Source organism: Culex quinquefasciatus, chromosome 3 (genome assembly GCF_015732765.1).
Source record: "Culex quinquefasciatus strain JHB chromosome 3, VPISU_Cqui_1.0_pri_paternal, whole genome shotgun sequence".
NCBI classification, from domain to species: domain Eukaryota; kingdom Metazoa; phylum Arthropoda; class Insecta; order Diptera; family Culicidae; genus Culex; species Culex quinquefasciatus.
The window spans coordinates 4,312,174-4,330,024 of record NC_051863.1 but is presented as its reverse complement, the minus strand read 5'-3'; the positions used below and the strand labels follow the sequence as shown (position 1 = coordinate 4,330,024).

The window sequence follows — 17,851 nt, the reverse complement described above, 5'->3', positions numbered from 1 at the left end:
TGAAAGTTGATTACCGTTTGAGATTAATTACATTTCCAAGGCTGAAAAGCTCTTTGTACTTGTTATATCAACAAGCTGCCAAGAATCTTTAAGAAAATATAATAAAAATGCTTAATTTCTAAGTTTAAGTTTTGATCAAAGCTGCAAAATTACTTTGATTTAATCGTTTCTTAATTGATTTCAATCTGACTATCGTTTTGGTTAGTATTAACCCTCTACAAACCAACCACGCCTTTAGACGAGCTTCGATTTAAAAAATCGCAAATAATCAATTTTTTAACCAATTTTTGATCTCCAAAAAACATTAGAGCAATTCTCTACGAAATCGGTCTTTTTTCTTAAATTTTAATTTTTGTATTTTTTAATCCGACTGAAACATTTTTGATGCCTTCGGTATGCCCAAGGAAGCCATTTTGCATCATTAGTTTGTCCATATAATTTTCCATACAAATTTGACAGCTGGCCATACAAAAATGATGTATGAAAATTCAAAAATCTGTATCTTTTGAAGGATTTTTTTTTATCGATTTGGTGTCTTCGGCATAGTTGTAAGTATGGATATGGACTACACTGAAAAAAAATGATACACGATAAAAAAAATTTGGTGATTTTTTATTTAACTTTTGTCACTAAAACTTGATTTGCGAAAAAACACATTTTTTTTTTATTTTTTGATATGTTTTAGAGGACATCAAATGCCAACTTTTTAGAAATTTCCAGAATGGGCAAAAAATCTTTGAGCGAGTTATCAATTTTTGAATCAATACTGATTTAAAAAAAACTCGAAAAATCGGTGGCAAAAATTTTTCAAGTTCATTTTTCGATGTAAAATCAAATTTGCAATCAAAAATTACTTTAGTGAAATTTTCATAAAGTGCACCGTTTTCAAGTAAAATCCATTTTTAGGTGACTTTTTTGAAAATAGTCGCAGTTTTTCATTTTTTTAAATTAGTTCACATGTTAGCTCACCCTTGAAAAAAATATTTTTGAAAGGCAGAGAAAATTCTCTATATTGCATTTTTGAACTTTGTTGATACGACCCATAGTTGCTGAGATATTGCCATGAAAAGGTTTAAAAACAAGAAAATTTATGTATCCTAAGTCCCACCTAAACAACACACGATTCTCTAATGTAGATATCTCAGCAACTAATGGTCCGATTTTCAATGTTAAAATATGAAACATTCGTGAAATTTTCCGATCTTTTCGAAAAAAATATTTTCAAAATTTTTAAACCAAGACTAACATTTTAAAAGGGCGTAATATTGAATTTTTGGCCCTTTTGAAATGTTATTCTATTTTTGTTTGTAAGAATTTGCGGAATCCCGGGATATTTTTAAAGAGGTCATAAAACCAGTTTTTAATACTTTTGTGAAATTTTTAAAACTTGAAATCATACAGTTTTAAGAAAGTTTAATAGCATTCAAAATTGGAAATTTTGTTGTGCCTTGGATGTTAGGTCATCCACTATTCTTTATCTAATGAGATATAGATTTAGAAAGTTTCTTATAAATCAATTTAATTTGTTTTTTTTATATGTATATCAGCCCGAAAAAATATGCCCTAAATCAGAAAAAAAGAAAAGAAACGGAAACATAGAAAATGAAGTCAACTCAATAATAAATTTTATATGAGTTCAGGATTTCTTGTTTGTTTAACAAAAAATATTCTAATCATTTTTTTTATCAATTTAAATCACTATCGCCAACTGGGACTATAGTATTTATAGGAATAAAAGATTTTACAACATTAAATTTGAGAATAAGTGTACTAAGTGTATTTTTCTGTTCGTGTTTAAATTTAAATCAATCAATAATATCAAAACTATATGCAAAAATATGGCTTTTCTAATTGGCCTGGTTTGCCGTATAGTGCAAAATATAATTTTTTATTTAATTTTTCGTATTACAAAATATTTGTATTCGTAAATATAATGCCGAGTCTTATGAAAATTTATAAAATTACATAGAAAATATCGAAAGAGCTAGACTTTTGCGGAACTATACCCTAAATTAAAAAAAAAATCATTGATCATCCAAATTTAATGCTTAAATTTTATATCGATTACTAAGCATTCAACTGTTCCTATATTTTCATAACTAAACGGAAAACCGGACAAAATATGAAATGGTCTAGGTATCGAAAACACTCGGTTTTGTAACAAAATCCGAGATTTTTATCCGGAAAAACTTGTTATGGGGGCAATACTTAAAACATCTAAAAAAAACTTACACTCTTAAAAAAATAGCAATTTTTTATAGCGACTTTTCACAGCCAAAATGAACTGCACAAAATAACTATTTCTGAAAATTCTCGCTTTTGGATATGGTTGAGTTGCCTAAAAAGGCGATTTTCACCTATGGCACTTTGGTCTAAATTCATTTGATAATGTTTCCAATTATTTAAAAAAAAATATTTTCAAATACTATAAAAAAGAAAAAAAAACTTAATTTTTTAGTGTAGCATCACACTTTTGATATCATGTTTAATTTTCAAGTTATAGCCACTAAAACTGAACTTTGCCAAATAGGTGATTGTTTTTTGTCTGTGGAAGCCACATCCAAACTTGAAAATCTTTGAAAATATTTTTCATTAAAATATCAGAAAATTTCCCATAAATTTGCTTCTGAAAGAAAAAGAATAACGTTGAATTTTTGAGTGAAGAAAACTGAAATCTAGAGTTTTTTTTATTTTTTGGTCATATAAGCTATTGTGTTGCATATGTTTATAAGACCTATTAAAAAAAACACTGCAAATAAACATTAACATTTGATGAGGCCCAAAATCACATCATCAGATAATTAACAAATGAAAACAAAAATGATTTTGGGAATATTGACAACAATGCAAATAAATTTTAACCAACTTGTACAATAGCGTTAAAGATACATTTTTTTTCATCTTAAACATGTCCAGAGTTTTTTTTAAATGCCCTTTAAACATATGAAACACAAAAGCTTATAGGACCTATTAAAAAAAAATTAGATATCCAAAAACGAGAATTTTCTAAGCTCAATTTTTTGTTTGACTTGTTGAATTAAATAAAATGCTGTTTTTTTTCAGAGTATGACTATTTTTCATAAGCCATTAACTTTGCCGATGACACCAAATTGATCAGAAAATTCGCTCTCAAGATACAGATTTTTGAATATTTTACGGACAGCGGCCAAATTTGTAAAGAGACTTGTATGGATGATGCTAAATGTCTTTTTTGATCATAGAAAAATTTCATACAAATAAAAAAAAATGCATAAAAGTAACCGTTGTCCAAAGTCTCAGACAATTGCTTATTTTGGCACTTTTTCACATTTTCAACTGTTAGGCTTGGCGTAGAAATTTCGAAATATAGCCTTCATATTTTTTTTTTGCAGAGTGTTTTCCTTATTTTAAAAACTACCATTTTTCGAAAATTTTAAATTGAAAATGTTAACTGCTTAAAAAGGGTGCTCTGTATCAAAAATAATTGTTAAGTCATTTTCGATTGCAAACTTGATTTGCATAAAAAATTAGTTTTGTAATATTGAATGACCGTTTATTCAACACTTAAAAAAAAATTCCAGAAAATTTTACTCCGGTATCAGATTTTGCACTATCCTCAAGCGCAAGAGACGAATTTATTGGTGAAAAAATAAAAAATAAATAGTACATAATATGTGACTAAAGTTAAAAGTCATAAAAAAATCTGGATTTTTTCCTTTAGCTTTAAATATAAACCTACAATCTACATCTTTGCCCAAGATGCCAAATCGATCAGAAAATCCCTTCTCAAGGTGCAGGTTTTCAAATAGTCACATGGTCATTTTGTATAACCAAACCAAATCTCTTCTTTTGGCATATACAGTACAGTTTTGAGAATAGTTTTGATTCTCAAGTTACCACTAAATGATTGTAAAAATCCATGACAAGTTGGAAATTAAACCCAATCATTCAAATTTGTATTCATCCCTGCCAAACTCAGCGATCAAGCGATAGTCAGAAAAAACAAGATCAATACTCAGAGGGCCTTTCTTCAGGCAAACGTTGCTTCGTTGCTGTCGTGCTAACTTGTCGCACGTGCATTTTGGGTAAAATTGAGTTCAAAACGCCATTTTGTGCATCTCACAATGCCTCACCTTTTGACTTTCACTTACCCCAAAAAATTAATTTCAATCCTGAGATATTTAATAAAAACTCCGTGCATTATTGTCACTTTTCACGTGAAAGAAGTTTCAGTCTTGTCGTGCTTTCTTGACACAGCCTGAAAATTGATGTTAGTGCGACAAAGGGCAAAGAGATTTCTGGTCACAACGCGTTTGACACAAGTGCGAGCTCGACTACCGTAAACATTTTCAGTTATAACACGGGACTCCATCAACCAAATTCAACCAAAATTCAGGACGATGCACATAATGATCAACCACGCAAAACATGTTTGTTGTTGTTTACATTGCGTGCGCACGTTTCGCGCGTTTTTCTCGGAACGTCAAAAAGCGACGTACGACATGATAGCACACAGGGTCGATTTGGTAGAAAAATCTTTTTAAATAATACATTTTAAACAGTTTGGTCAAGATTGTCTTCAGTCACAAAATTATAAAATTTATATGAAAACTGAATTTATACTGTCTCCCAGTCCTTCGCGCAACCCAAAAAGTCAAAAGGCGGCAAAATCGAGTGGCCAATCGTAATCCTGCGCGGCGACGGCAACGTGTACATTCTTTGCGCCGGCATCGACACCGACCGCCCAAAGCTGCAGGGCCCAATCTCGATCCTGCCCCAAGTGGACGACAACTACGGGCTGGATTCGTGCTCGCTGGTCGTAGTGCCATCGCTACCACCCACCATCATCATCGCGGAAAGTTCCGGAAAGACGCACCACGCGCTCCTGCTGGAGGAGGAATCTCCCGCCGAGCGGTCCCTCACCGAGCTGGACTCCAGTCTGGTGCTGTACCCGTGCGAGTGGTACCTGCAGGTGCTGGAAACGGTGGAGCTGGAGCTGGGACTTGCCGGCGTGGACGAGGCCCGGACGTACTCGTGTCCGATTCATTTGAAGCGGGATTTGCTCAACGAGTCGCGGTATTTTGCTTATCACAACGCTGGACTGCACGCCGTTACGATGGACTTTACGAGGCAGCTGGTGCATTTTGTCGAGAACGATGACGATTTGAACGAAAAGTATCCGCTGTTTAACTCGCAGAGCCGAGCCGAGTACGTAGTTTGTACCAAAGCGCTGCCAAACTCGAGCACGAATTCTGTGCTGGGATTCGCGCTGCTTTCTTCGCCACCGGGAATTCTGTTGCAATTGGCTTCCGGGCAGGTCGTCACGTTGGATCTGATCAGCGATCATAGCAAGATTCGGGACTGGAGTGTTACTCCCGGTGGGAAGTCATCGCTGGCGACGGATTCGACGCTGAAGAAGATGATGAAGGATTCGTTTCAGGATCGCATTCAAACAATACTGAAATCCGGCACGACGCAGCCAATCCTCAAGCTGGACCAAACCGCTGAACCAACGCCTCAGGAATCGTTTGAACTGCTCACGCAAGCCACTAAAATGCTCCGCGAGCACTACTTTGTCAAGCACGAGAAAGCAAGGCAGGAAATCGAACGACGAGTGCACGTTCTGAAGTTGCTCAAGCAGCAACAATTATCCGAAATCGACCAGCTCCAGCAGGAGAAGCAGCAAATTCGCGATACCGCCGAACGGTTGGCCGAAAACTACGAGGACATCTGCGACAAGCAGAGTGCGCTGTTCAAGAGGTAGTCATCACTGTCAAAGCTTCTTAAAACCAAATAAATTCAAACTAATTTCCCCCGACAGAGCCCAAGAGGTGGTCCGGCTGGCGACGTTGCGCCTTCCCAAAGGTTCCTTCTCGGAGAACAAGTTCGCCGACATGATCGAGAAGATCGGAAGCGCCACCCGGCAGCTGGAGCGGAACGTGGACCAGGCCAAGCAGAAGATCACCGCCCAGCAGGTACAGGTCGAGCAGAAGCAGAAGGCTCAAAAGGAGCGGATCGTGGCGCTGCCCACCAAGCAGGAGGACATCATCAAGCAGATCATCGGGGAGATGTGAGTTTGCCACCAAAGTTAAAACAAATCTTTTTTTTTTTAATCTTTATCTTCTTTTTAGGTACACACAAATCGAGGGCTGCGTAACCGACGTGAAGAAAATGAGCAGCGTTCTGAATATGACTTAATAATATAAAACTCTTCTTGTTGTCCCTCACTTTTCATCTCTGGAAAATTCCAACAATATTTTTTTTTATTTCAGGTTTAGCAAAAGTTTCACTCAACGGTGGAACGACCTTAACAATAAAGTGTTTTAATTCAAATAAGCTCATTTGTTTCATAACTATCAATAAACATTTCCGAAATCCATGTCTCCTGACTTTATTTAAAGCGATAGCTGAGCAATTTTTGCAAGAATGCATATTTGTTTGTTTGTTTTTGTTTTAGTTAGATTTGGGCCACCCTAAAAAAAGCAAAGAAATCCACTTTAACGACCCCCGGGTGACCCAAAACCTCTTTTACGCAAATGGACCGACGTTGGGCCACCCTAATGGACAGTTTTTTTCGAAAATTCGACTAAAAATTGCCAAATATCAACAGACGCTGCTAGTGACATCTAGCGAGCAAAGCATGTACTAGTGGCATGAAATATTTCAAGGGCATACGACGCTTAGTGCTTCTAACTTTGAAATCTTTCGCGAACGTCCTTTATTGCCCTACACAAAGTTGCATGCAAGTTTTCGTTCTTGATATCCTTACAGAAGCTCTTTGTAACTCATTTTTGAAGGAATGCTTTTGGATAAAAATGCAAAAAATATTCTTTTATAAATTTATAAGCAGTTTTATTGGCAAACGTTTTTTACATATAATATATTGTCAACTCTCAAGTACAAAAAAAAAATCACCATATCTTAAAGCAGCAAACCTCCCTCATTCAATGCTCCACCAGTGGTCCCCAGAACAGCTTGGACACATTATCCTCGTTCTCCGTCAGCAAAAAATCACGTCCCAACTTGATAAACTCATCCAACGTAATCTGCCCGTCCCCGTTTTTATCAATCACAGCAAACGACACAGCCGCATTCTCTTCCGTCAGCCCCAGACAGCGGAAAAACAGCTTAAACTCCGCCAGCGAGATCGACCCGGAGTGGTCCTTGTCCACGGCCTTGTACAAATACGGCAAAAATCGATGCACCTTCTTCCGCAGATCCTTATCATTCACCACGTGGTGCATATCGGCCAGATACTGCTCGACCGTCACCAGGTTGTACGGCGTAATCTCGCCCCACTGTTCCGTCCAGGTGCGCTTCATAATGTCACGGAATTCCGCCTTCGCCTGGTCGTTCAGGTGGCCCAGCGATTTGAACTTTTGCGTCAGCAGCTGGAAATCGTCGTACGAGATCACGCCGTCCTTGTTCACGTCCAGCAGACCGTGCAGGGTGCGCATCTTGCGGCGCCAGAATTCCGTGTTGCCCTGTGGGGGGAAATACAGAAAAAGAGCTTAGTGACTGGTACATTGGAAGTAGGCAAATTTAGTTTAAAATATTGTTATATGAGCTTAATTAAAGCATTGTGATAAAAAAAATCCTTTAAAAAAATGCTCAACGAAAAAGGGTTACCAATGGGTAAAGCAACACAAAACACTCTAAACTTTTTCAAAATATGTTTTATTGGTAATATTCTTCAGCAAAAATGACGATTAAAAATATCGAATTAGCGATTCTATTCATTGTTAGTTTGAAGCGTTTCTTGAATTGATAAATGAAAAGAAACATGGCTATTTACATTAAGGGGCTACATACACGTAAATCGGCATAAATGTTCGAGCACACACTTATTTTTTTAATCTGTTTTCTGGGCATAAGAATATACATTTTCAACTACTAACAAAACTAATTTCAAGACATTTGGTTGTATCGTAGACTGAAAAAGTGACATTACAACAGAAAAGTGGTAAAATTACACATTTTTTCTGACATAAAAGATGTACCCCTTCCCAGATGTAATATTACCATGGTTTTTTTTCTGTGTTGTTTAACCGGTCCCGTGTGCATGACGAAGGCCGATTTGAAAAAAGAAAGAAGATAAAAATATTTTTTTGTTTTTCATACAGAAAATTGCAAGTTTTTGATTTTTGTAATTTTTTAAAATGCTAGATTTCAAAATCCAGCTTCGTCATGCACACACGATATGTCTTGCGACTCTTCACCCCAAATTTGGTCCATCCCATCTCGAGACATCGTGGCAACCGCAAATCAATTCAGTGTTTCAAAGACACTCACAATGTTTGACATGTCCCCTTTGCACATGGCAAAATTTTGAGCTTAAATCGTCTCTTACTCAGTTTTATCATGAAATATCTTCATGAAACTTTCAGGAGTGATTGAAAGTCATCTTTTAAGTGGATTAAATAAATTTTCTGTAATATGAAATTTTGTTTTTTTTTTTCAACGTGTATGTAACCCCTTACAGAAAATTTGTTGATCTAAATCTTTTTATGGGTATTTTCACTTATTTGACATAAATTGATGCAAAATTACATCAACGTTTTTCAACCTTCAAAAGTCAAACTTTTTTCTATGAAACAAAAATCATAAAAAATCAGAAAATGAATTTTCAGACATTTTTTCCGTGTCTAGGAAGTCGTTTGTTGACAGATTTTGTTTCAGTGAAATGTGTAGTATAATATACAATCACCTCATTCATGATGTAATTTTACACTGCACAGTGTGCACCGTTTGCATGGATGTTTGTAAGGAAGGCAAATGTTTAAAGAGGAAAAAAATCAAAAATCTCAATTTTACACATTTTTATGTAAAATAACATGTGGGATTGGATACATCATTTCCGATACAACAAAAAAAAATCAGGAAATATTTAACCACCCACAGATGAAATTTTGCCATAGAAAATGTGTCAAGTTACATTTATGTGTGTAATTTATAACCTCTTATAATGTGTAATTTAAATTATTCATCTATAATTAAAGTAATATGACATCATTACAGGGATAATACTACACTTGCCAAATTGAAATAACGAGCCATGGTTTCAACATTTTAATGAAAAAAAGTAATTTAATATGCATTATACACCTGTCCAGCTGTTTTGCCACCATTAGTTTCCAAAATATCTAGGTAAGTTTTGACGAAAATTTTATTTTTTGCGAAAAATAAATGTTTTGCGTTGCTGTACATTGGAATTTTATAATAATTCAAAACATTTTCAAACATGCCCAAACATGCTGAAGATGATTATGAATGCAGAAAAATGCATTTTAGATCGTTTTCAGTTGATTAGATTTCTATTTTTATGGAAATTTTGAAGTTTTTTGGAAAAAAAAAATATTTTTTGCCCCTAGATTTTTCAGACGATTTTTTTAGAGGAGAGCAGGGTGCGGGGTTTGACATAAACTTTGAAAAATATTTGCAACGGTCTAATTTTTAGAAAAAAATAAATTTACTGTGTACCAGGGTCAGCGATGGAATAATCATCATCAAAAGAAAATCATTGGATGTTCATCTAGAGAAAAAATCCAAAGGGAGCATGCTCTCCTTTCTCGCGCACGAAAGATCGGTAAAAAGAATCTTAAAAAAAATCATCATCTTGATTATTCGGCGGAACATCTTTTTCACTACTACACTTGCAAGTGTAACGTTACACGTCGAAAATTGACCTGTCACATTTTGTTGATAGGCAATGTGTGTGAACAAAGTGAAAATAATAATTTTAAGTGGTGCTGACAAGGAAATTGATAAAAAATCATCAGCAGATTTGATTTTCTGAGAGAAATTCGGGAGCGATTTTCTTTTGCGTAATTTGCCTCCTCTCTCTTTCGCGGGTGGAAAAAGTTCGCAAGCGAAATTGATTGTTTTGCGATTATTCCATCTCTGAATAGGGTAGTAAAGTATAAAACTTTCAGTCCTTAGCGAATACACTTATCACGTCCGAAATCTCATCTCCTAACTTTTACCCTTCTTTCCGTCGCAAACTTATCAGTAAAAGAATTGCCGGTCTCTATCTCGTGTTTAAAAAATCCCATGTGACATTCTGTTTTCCTCTCGAAATCCCGCATTTACAATCATTCTCCCTAAGCGTAGCCACAAAAGCCGCCACATAACAATGCTTGGTCGGGTCTCAATCTCGTTGTTCATTGTGGTTTTCTGAGAAAGCAAAAGAATCTTCGGCGAGTGTTTGTGAACGAAGAAAAGGAAAGAAGTGATAGAGAGAGTATGCACACGTTAGCAATCGCAAGATAAAAGAAGAGAAAAGTCACAAGCTGACGGTCGCTATACCTTCTGATATTTTGGTGCAAGAATCATCTAATGATAATTTGTTTCTATCACTAATTCACAACACTATTGTGTAGTTTTGAACCAGTTTGCAGCCTAAATAGCGATTTTATCAATTTTTTAACATGTAATCTTTAAATTGTCATATTGCAGCCAGTTTTTGTTTTTATTAAATTTGAATTCGAGTCGAGTCAACTGCACAAAGTGCGCCAATATTTAACTTCAATCAAGAGACTGATGACGCAAATCGATCCCTTTGATCTCTTTCTTAAATTGATGGTCGATTACTCCTCGATCACTTTTTGTTTCCAAGATTTGGCAGCTTGGTAAAAGATATTCAAATTTCAATTCAACTGTTTGATCTGGATGTAGATCAGCTATGTAAAAAGAAAGATCCATCCTAGATCCATCTCCCTTTCCCACCGCGTCACGTACGCCCCACTTACCCGTTCCTTTCGCTGCGGCCGTCTGTTCTTGGGCTCCGTCCGCTCATCGTCCGAATCCGAATCGGAATCACTGGCGTAGGCTCGCTCCGGTTTGCTGCTCTTCTTGGAGTACTTTCGCACACTCGCACACTGGTTGATCTGCGCTTTCGTGATTAAGTTTTCGTTGTTGTGCTGAAAAGTGGATAAATTCTGTTAGGTTCTGTACATGGCATACCGACACCAACCGAGAAGGCTTTGTCTATCAATTATCTTCATGAAGTCTCCCATTCCATTCATCTTCCAAACCGAGCAAGCCTTGAGATCGAGTAGGTCCACTGAACTCCACGAGGAGAAATGTATGGACAAGGAACCACGAAAATTGATCGACTCGATCCAATAACAAAATGTATCAAAACAGGTTTGCTTGGATGCAGGAAAGAAGACCTTGACCAACTCATCAAATTCGTTGGATTGATACTTCATCCGAGCAGTCCTTGGCCATCAAGTACCTTCTCCGTTAGAATGGCGCTGGTTTGGGGACCAGACCCAGCAATCACAGCAAGCGATGATGAATTGCGTTCCAGCAGCGGAACCGCCGAACGTGCACAGTTTCTCAGCAACGCGAAAGCCATCTTGGATGGTTTTAGTGCCGTTTTTGCGCAAAAAACACACGTGGATTGTTACCGATTTGAGTTCACTTCTCACTTTGAACTGTTTAGTTCTTTTATGTTGTTTCAAAAACTGATAAAACTATTCCTTCTCAAAACTCTTTATCAAACTCAACTTTGAAGAGCTAAACGGCGACGTCCCTCGCGGCTTCGATGGCCAGATTGGAAGTGACGATTTTAAAATTCGAACAAGTTTTTTGGAACCTTTCTGGTTTGTGCGTCTACACACACCCAACTATGTTTCACCACTACCATGAAGGGGCCGCGCGCGAATCAACTGGCCTCTGTACGTTTCTCCATTCACGTTCACCAGTATTTTTGGGGGTTCGTCGTCGTTTCAGCCGCTATCGGCTTCTTTGTTTTGGGCGTCAGTTCTTATAGTTCTTTGGACGTCGTCGATTGCTAGATCGTCCTACGCAAACAGATTCTTGCTTTGTTGAGGTTTCGAGTGATTTCATTTAGACATTTGTAATAAAATTGCTGTTAAAAAATAATCAATACTTCAAAATGCAATAATATCTTGAATAAAATCTGCATTGAAAAAGATATAACTCTTCCAAAAATGGGAGTCAACCCTATTACAATCATAATATAGAACCCACTCTGACCACCAAAAACAGCTGAAAAACTGCAACGAATACGTTAACTGAAGCGAAAGAAGCAGGAACCATTAAGGGGGAGCTGCAAAAGTTGACGCGCAATAAAGAGTTGCGTATGAAATGTGGTGGTGCCGAATTCAACGTTTTGAAGCCATTTTTTGCACATTTATTTTGTATATTTGTATTGGTATTCCACGTGGCGCACATGTTTCACCAAACTCATTCTTGGTATGTTTAATGGAGCTTGTTTAGTTGTGTTAGCTATTTTTGTTTCGTTACTTCCTATTCGTGAATTTACATTGCAAATCGTGTTTTAATTGTCGAGGGCATTTTAAGACTTCTCTTTTAGCTAGTGGACTTGTTCGAAAACAATCACACAAACTCCAAAAACTCGGCATCCTGCAGGTTCACCGGGCAGTGCTTGTGGTAGATGCACGCCCCGGACCGGTTCCGGGCGAACCCGACCAGACACTGGCACCGGTTGATGCGCTTCATGGCGCACAGCTGACCGTACGTGCCGCAGGACTTTCCACAGGGCCGTCCAACGCGGCGGTACGTCTCATTGGCGGCGCATCGGGACGTTACCAGTGGAGCTAGAAGAAGAAGAAAACTTGGAGCAACCTTTTTCCGACTGTTGATGAAAGTAAATTACCCCGAGTTGGGACGTCCGGCCGGAGATATTGGAAGCTCCAGCTGTAGTACAGCCAGTGCCGTTGGCCAAGGGACACATGGAAACTAAACAAAATTAGGAGCACCCAACATGTGAACGATAGCATGGTCCTTTCTGTACTAATTGTGTATTAGTCAGCGTGACTCAAATTGAATTTGGGTTAGCAAATTATTTACTCATTAGTAAAATAACAGACAAAATTAATGGAAGTGTGCATTGCTGGCAATTTCTTAGTGAATTTCAATTCAAATGTATTATTTACCAGTACAGAAAGCTAAATTTCTGCGATTGCGCTTTGCATTCAGTTTGAACAAATTTGAAATATTTCAAACTTTAACCACGAATTATTTCATCAAGTCGAAACGAATCATCTAAACATGGCCATCTATTGGAAATTGAAGGCACTTTTCGTCCGAAATTGAATTTTTATATGTTTATTCTGCCGTTCTACTCATAATTGTCCCATGTTCGAAAAAGTGCAACTGAGAAAAACGCGATTGAAATTTTTCGACCGATTTCTGTGTTTCTACGCATAATTGTCCCGTGGGTCCCTGCTCGTCCTATATGTCCCTAATCGTCCCAGTTAGCAGTGTATCACTCTTAGCTGTTGTCCCCTTGTTATACAGCAGGTAAACAAGATACAATGCTTCCTAAAACTATTGATTCCGTGACAGAAAATACTTCGTGAGACAATTATGCGTAGAATTGTAACAATAGGACAAACAGACTTGGTGTTGTTTTTACGGGTTTTCCGAACAAAGGACCAGATTTATGGGGTTTTTGAAAGTATAAGTCAAACTAAACTTTAAAAAAGTTAAAAAGTCAGAATTGTCCAAAAATGACATGGGACAATTATGCGTAGAATGGCAGAATCGCTGTTGAAAATGTCAATTCAAGCATTTAACAGAATATTAGTTTTTAGTAATGCTTGTATTTTTTGTAATTTTTGTAATTTTTGTAATTTTTGTAATTTTTGTATTTTTTGTAATTTTTGTAATTTTTGTAATTTTTGTAATTTTTGTAATTTTTGTAATTTTTGTAATTTTTGTAATTTTTGTAATTTTTGTAATTTTTGTAATTTTGTAATTTTGTAATTTTGTAATTTTTGTATTTTTGTAATTTTGTATTTTTGTAATTTTGTAATTTTGTAATTTTGTAATTTTTGTAATTTTTGTATTTTTTAATTTTACAATGTTTGTAATTGTTGTAATTTTGTAATTTTGTAATTTTGTAATTTTGTAATTTTGTAATTTTGTAATTTTTGTAATTTTGTAATTTTGTAATTTTGTAATTTTGTAATTTTGTAATTTTGTAATTTTTGTAATTTTTGTAATTTTTGTAATTTTGTAATTTTGTTTTTGTAATTTTGTAATTTTGTAATTTTTGTAATTTTGTAATTTTGTAATTTTGTAATTTTGTAATTTTGTAATTTTGTAATTTTTGTAATTTTGTATTTTTAATTTTTACAATGTTTGTAATTGTTGTAATTTTGTAATTTTGTAATTTTGTAATTTTGTAATTTTGTAATTTTGTAATTTTGTAATTTTTGTAATTTTTGTAATTTTGTAATTTTGTAATTTTGTAATTTTGTAATTTTGTAATTTTGTAATTTTGTAATTTTGTAATTTTGTAATTTTGTAATTTTGTAATTTTGTAATTTTGTAATTTTGTAATTTTTGTAATTTTGTAATTTTGTAATTTTGTAATTTTGTAATTTTGTAATTTTGTAATTTTGTAATTTTGTAATTTTGTAATTTTTGTAATTTTGTAATTTTGTAATTTTGTAATTTTTGTAATTTTTGTAATTTTTGTAATTTTTGTAATTTTTGTAATTTTTGTAATTTTTGTAATTTTTGTAATTTTTGTAATTTTTGTAATTTTTGTAATTTTTGTAATTTTTGTAATTTTTGTAATTTTTGTAATTTGTGCATCAACATTCAGCACTCAAATGAATGCTATAATGAACTTTTCAGGCCTGATGGGTCATATTTTAACCAAAATAGTAGTTTTTGCAATTCCGTCGTGAAACTACATACTTTTCCTGTCATTCTTGAACGACGAAATAGCCTACTTTTCTGTACCAAAAATAACAGAATCGAATAGCAACACTTTTCAAAATAAATGCTGAAAAGTTCTACTTTTCAGCACTCAAATGGGTGCTGAAAAGTTGAACTTTTCAGCTCTTGTTTCGAAAAGTAACACTTTTCAACATTTCTCGGTGAACCTCGTTGGATAAATGTACGACTCGTGCTGAAAAAATCGTCTTTTTGCAACTTGTTGCATAAACTACTATTGTAAAACTAGCCATTTACAATCTATTAACTAAAAAAAAGGTTTTTTTTTTTTTAAAAGATGATAACTTGAAAACTTTTTGCTTAAACTTTTTATATTTCAGGTGGTTTATTTTGTAGATTTTTTTCTGAAAAAATTAATAAAAAAAGGCAAACAATGCGTTGTCTCTTGCATAATCTGACACATGATGTTCCAATAGGGGAAGGTGGGGCAAGACGACCATATGGGGCAAGAGGAACAATCGCTCCTACGGCCGTAATTTGTACAATTTTGATTATTTCCAGTATGAGGAATTGTTGCTAGCAATGCAATTAGCTGATTCTACTGCCACATAACCGCCAAAATGACGTAAACGCCACGGGGCATAAGATTTAATGAAGTTTTTTTCGAAACCTTTGTTTTCTTATAATATTTGGAAAGTACAAAATAAGGCTTAGGGTTCGTTTTAAGGCTCATTTTATCAAAATGCTATTTTTCCTAGATCAGTAGTGTCCCTACAAATGATATGCACCTATTACAAAGTATGATTTAACTTTTGGTTATTTTTGTTGAGAGCTTTTAAAAAATCTTGTTCAGGTGGGGCAAGTGTACCATATGGATTTTTAGTATGGAAAAAAATACGAATTGCTGCAACAACATATTTTATTGGGAAATAAATACATGAAAGTACTTAAAAACTGATAAACAATCGTTAAAAAAAATTAAAAAAATTTATTATGAAAATTTACTATTTATCATCGAAGTAGTATTTTTTTTTTCGTAAAAACGATAAAATTTTTAGTAAAATATTATTATTTAATCTAAAAATGGAAGAAACCATTCAAATACATTCTAATCTGATGTATCTGAGTGATAACAGTTCAATTGTTAGCAAATTACCATATTTTTTCATGCATTGTTCCTCTTGCCCCAACGGGTTGCTCGTCTTGCCCCACTAGTTGAGTAGAACGTACGGAAAATCAAAAATTTTAAAATCAATTTTTCACATTAAAAAACAGGATTTTTTAAAAACTTGTTTAAACAAAGTCTTAGTCAAGACCTAGAATAAGATGATTATAATAAAATCCGACAGATTTTTTAACTTTTTAATGGGTTATAACGAGCATTTCCTTAGCTTGTTACACTTGCCCCACTTTCCCCTAAATCTAGGTTATTGTTATCTTTTAACGCCCCATGGTACAAATTGGGAATCGAATTGCAGCAAATTGAATTGAAGCAAATTGAATTACCGTTAACTGATGGTTTTATTTCACATTGTACAGTCCTCTGATTCAATTAACAGATGAAATGGGAGTAAATACGGTTTACCACATCAAAAGTTCATTGTTATAGCAGCAATTTATGTATTGTCACCCCCACGGCTGTCCAAAACTATCTGGTTTCTGCCGCATTTTGCATCGAAATCACTCATCAACATTGAAATTAAATTATTTACTTGATTCGAAACAAAAACTGTAAAAACGATTGTATCGAAATCGCTCGCTGTTGTTTATAGCAGTCTGCCGACAACGTTACTGTTTCAGGGATTCTCCAAAGGTCGCTTTCAATAATTTTTTAAAAAGTTTGAGTCTATAAACATTTAATGTTCAAATTTCATACTTAATCTCTGGTACAAATAGAAACCATTCGCTTACCTTAACAGGACAACTTAGTTAAATCCGATAAAATCTCTCTTTGATACTGTTTAACACTGACCGACACGTACTTGTAATCCATCGATTTACACATGATTTGTAAAGTTAGTTAGTCTCTCTATTAGTAAATGCAATGCCTTTGTACTCCCCCCTCCCTCAAACGTGTCCCTCCTGGACGGCAGCACCACACTCGTCACCGTCGCCGGTGGTTCGCGTCCCGCGCCGGAATCCCAACAGTCATACCATCATGTCGCGGCTCTGCGTTTGCACCTGGCCGCCGTTGTAGCTCTCGCGGAACGGATGCTGCACCAGGTCCGGGATGAACCGGCTCAGCTGGCACTTGATGGCGAAAATCACGTCGTGGTTGGCAAAGCAAAACAAACACGACACGCACGCGCCCTGCAGACTTATCAGCACCGCCGAAACGACCTGGTAGTAGCGCTCCAGCTCGCAGCCCTTGTTCGGACGGAACGGCAGCAGGATGTGCTGCAAGCCAAACAGCGGTATCTGAAAAAATGGTTGGAAATGGAGCATATAAACAAATCATATTATACGGCTGGATAAACTGGCGGCCGGAGCACTCGAAAAACTTGTTGATATTGCAGGGACGCCGGACACAGGGATGCCACTTGGTTTTATAAAATGTCTGTAAAAAAAGTCTGTGTATGTCTGTGAATTTGTCAAAAACCCAAATATATCAATTTACAGTCAAATAAATCCATCAGGAATTGCGTTTTCAAGCATTTGAAGACTAAATAAATAAGTATCGGTTGAAATGTTTTACAAAATATTAATTTATTGGTGAGCACGTTTTGCCAACATTTCTTTGCTTTTCGGTCTTGAGTCCCAATTTCTCGTGTTTTTTTTTTCTTTAGAAAAATCGTGTGCTTTTCAAGGTTGTTCACGATTAAATTATCGAAGGCTGATAACGATAACGATAGTTCTATCGTTATCATCGGGACGATAACGATAGGCTATTGGCGATAATCTTATCGAAAATAACGGACGAAAACTTATATTTAATATATTTCCAAATTATGTTGAATTTTCAAAACATTCTTTTGAAAACATTTTTTCTTTTTTAACAACATGGTAAGGCCGTTGCAATGGGCTTAGACAATCATCACATCACATGGCGAAATCCAGGCTGCAATCCGCTAAAATCACCGACTCCTAGCGAAGCGAACATGGTAAGGCCGTTGCAATTTTTTTCAAAGTTTTTGTCGTTTTTGTTTTTGTGAGCTTTGGTGTCTTCAGGAGATTTGTTGCAAATGGAAAGGAG

General features: G+C 35.4%; 4 protein-coding genes across 4 annotated transcripts in view; 1 reads left to right on the top strand and 3 right to left on the bottom strand.

Moving 5' to 3' along the window:
- LOC6044719 (nuclear pore complex protein Nup88) overlaps positions 1-6,312 on the top strand; it is a 110,792-nt gene extending 104,480 nt beyond the window's left edge. Inside the window, exons 5-7 of the mRNA XM_038263645.1 lie at positions 4,613-5,739; positions 5,801-6,049; positions 6,111-6,312. Of these exons, the coding sequence (XP_038119573.1) occupies positions 4,613-5,739; positions 5,801-6,049; positions 6,111-6,177 (1,443 nt within the window). The 3' untranslated portion in view covers positions 6,178-6,312. The remainder of the gene's footprint in view (positions 1-4,612; positions 5,740-5,800; positions 6,050-6,110) is intronic.
- A 497-nt stretch (positions 6,313-6,809) lies between these two features.
- Positions 6,810-11,766, bottom strand: LOC6044720 (sarcoplasmic calcium-binding protein). The gene is made up of 3 exons (XM_038263648.1): positions 11,216-11,766; positions 10,728-10,898; positions 6,810-7,463 (listed from the first exon to the last, which is right to left on the bottom strand). Exons 1-3 carry the CDS (start codon positions 11,336-11,338, stop codon positions 6,924-6,926), a joined length of 834 nt encoding a protein of 277 aa, XP_038119576.1. The 5' UTR covers positions 11,339-11,766; the 3' UTR covers positions 6,810-6,923.
- A 297-nt stretch (positions 11,767-12,063) lies between these two features.
- LOC119770777 lies at positions 12,064-12,749 on the bottom strand. The gene is made up of 2 exons (XM_038266259.1): positions 12,626-12,749; positions 12,064-12,566 (listed from the first exon to the last, which is right to left on the bottom strand). The coding sequence occupies exons 1-2, from the start codon at positions 12,747-12,749 to the stop codon at positions 12,346-12,348; spliced, it is 345 nt and encodes a 114-aa protein (XP_038122187.1). The 3' UTR covers positions 12,064-12,345.
- Positions 12,750-16,497: 3,748 nt separating this feature from the next.
- LOC6044724 (calcitonin gene-related peptide type 1 receptor) overlaps positions 16,498-17,851 on the bottom strand; it is a 60,478-nt gene continuing 59,124 nt past the window's right edge. The window contains exon 10 of the mRNA XM_038263646.1: positions 16,498-17,076. Within this exon, the coding sequence (XP_038119574.1) occupies positions 16,807-17,076 (270 nt within the window). The 3' untranslated portion in view covers positions 16,498-16,806. The remainder of the gene's footprint in view (positions 17,077-17,851) is intronic.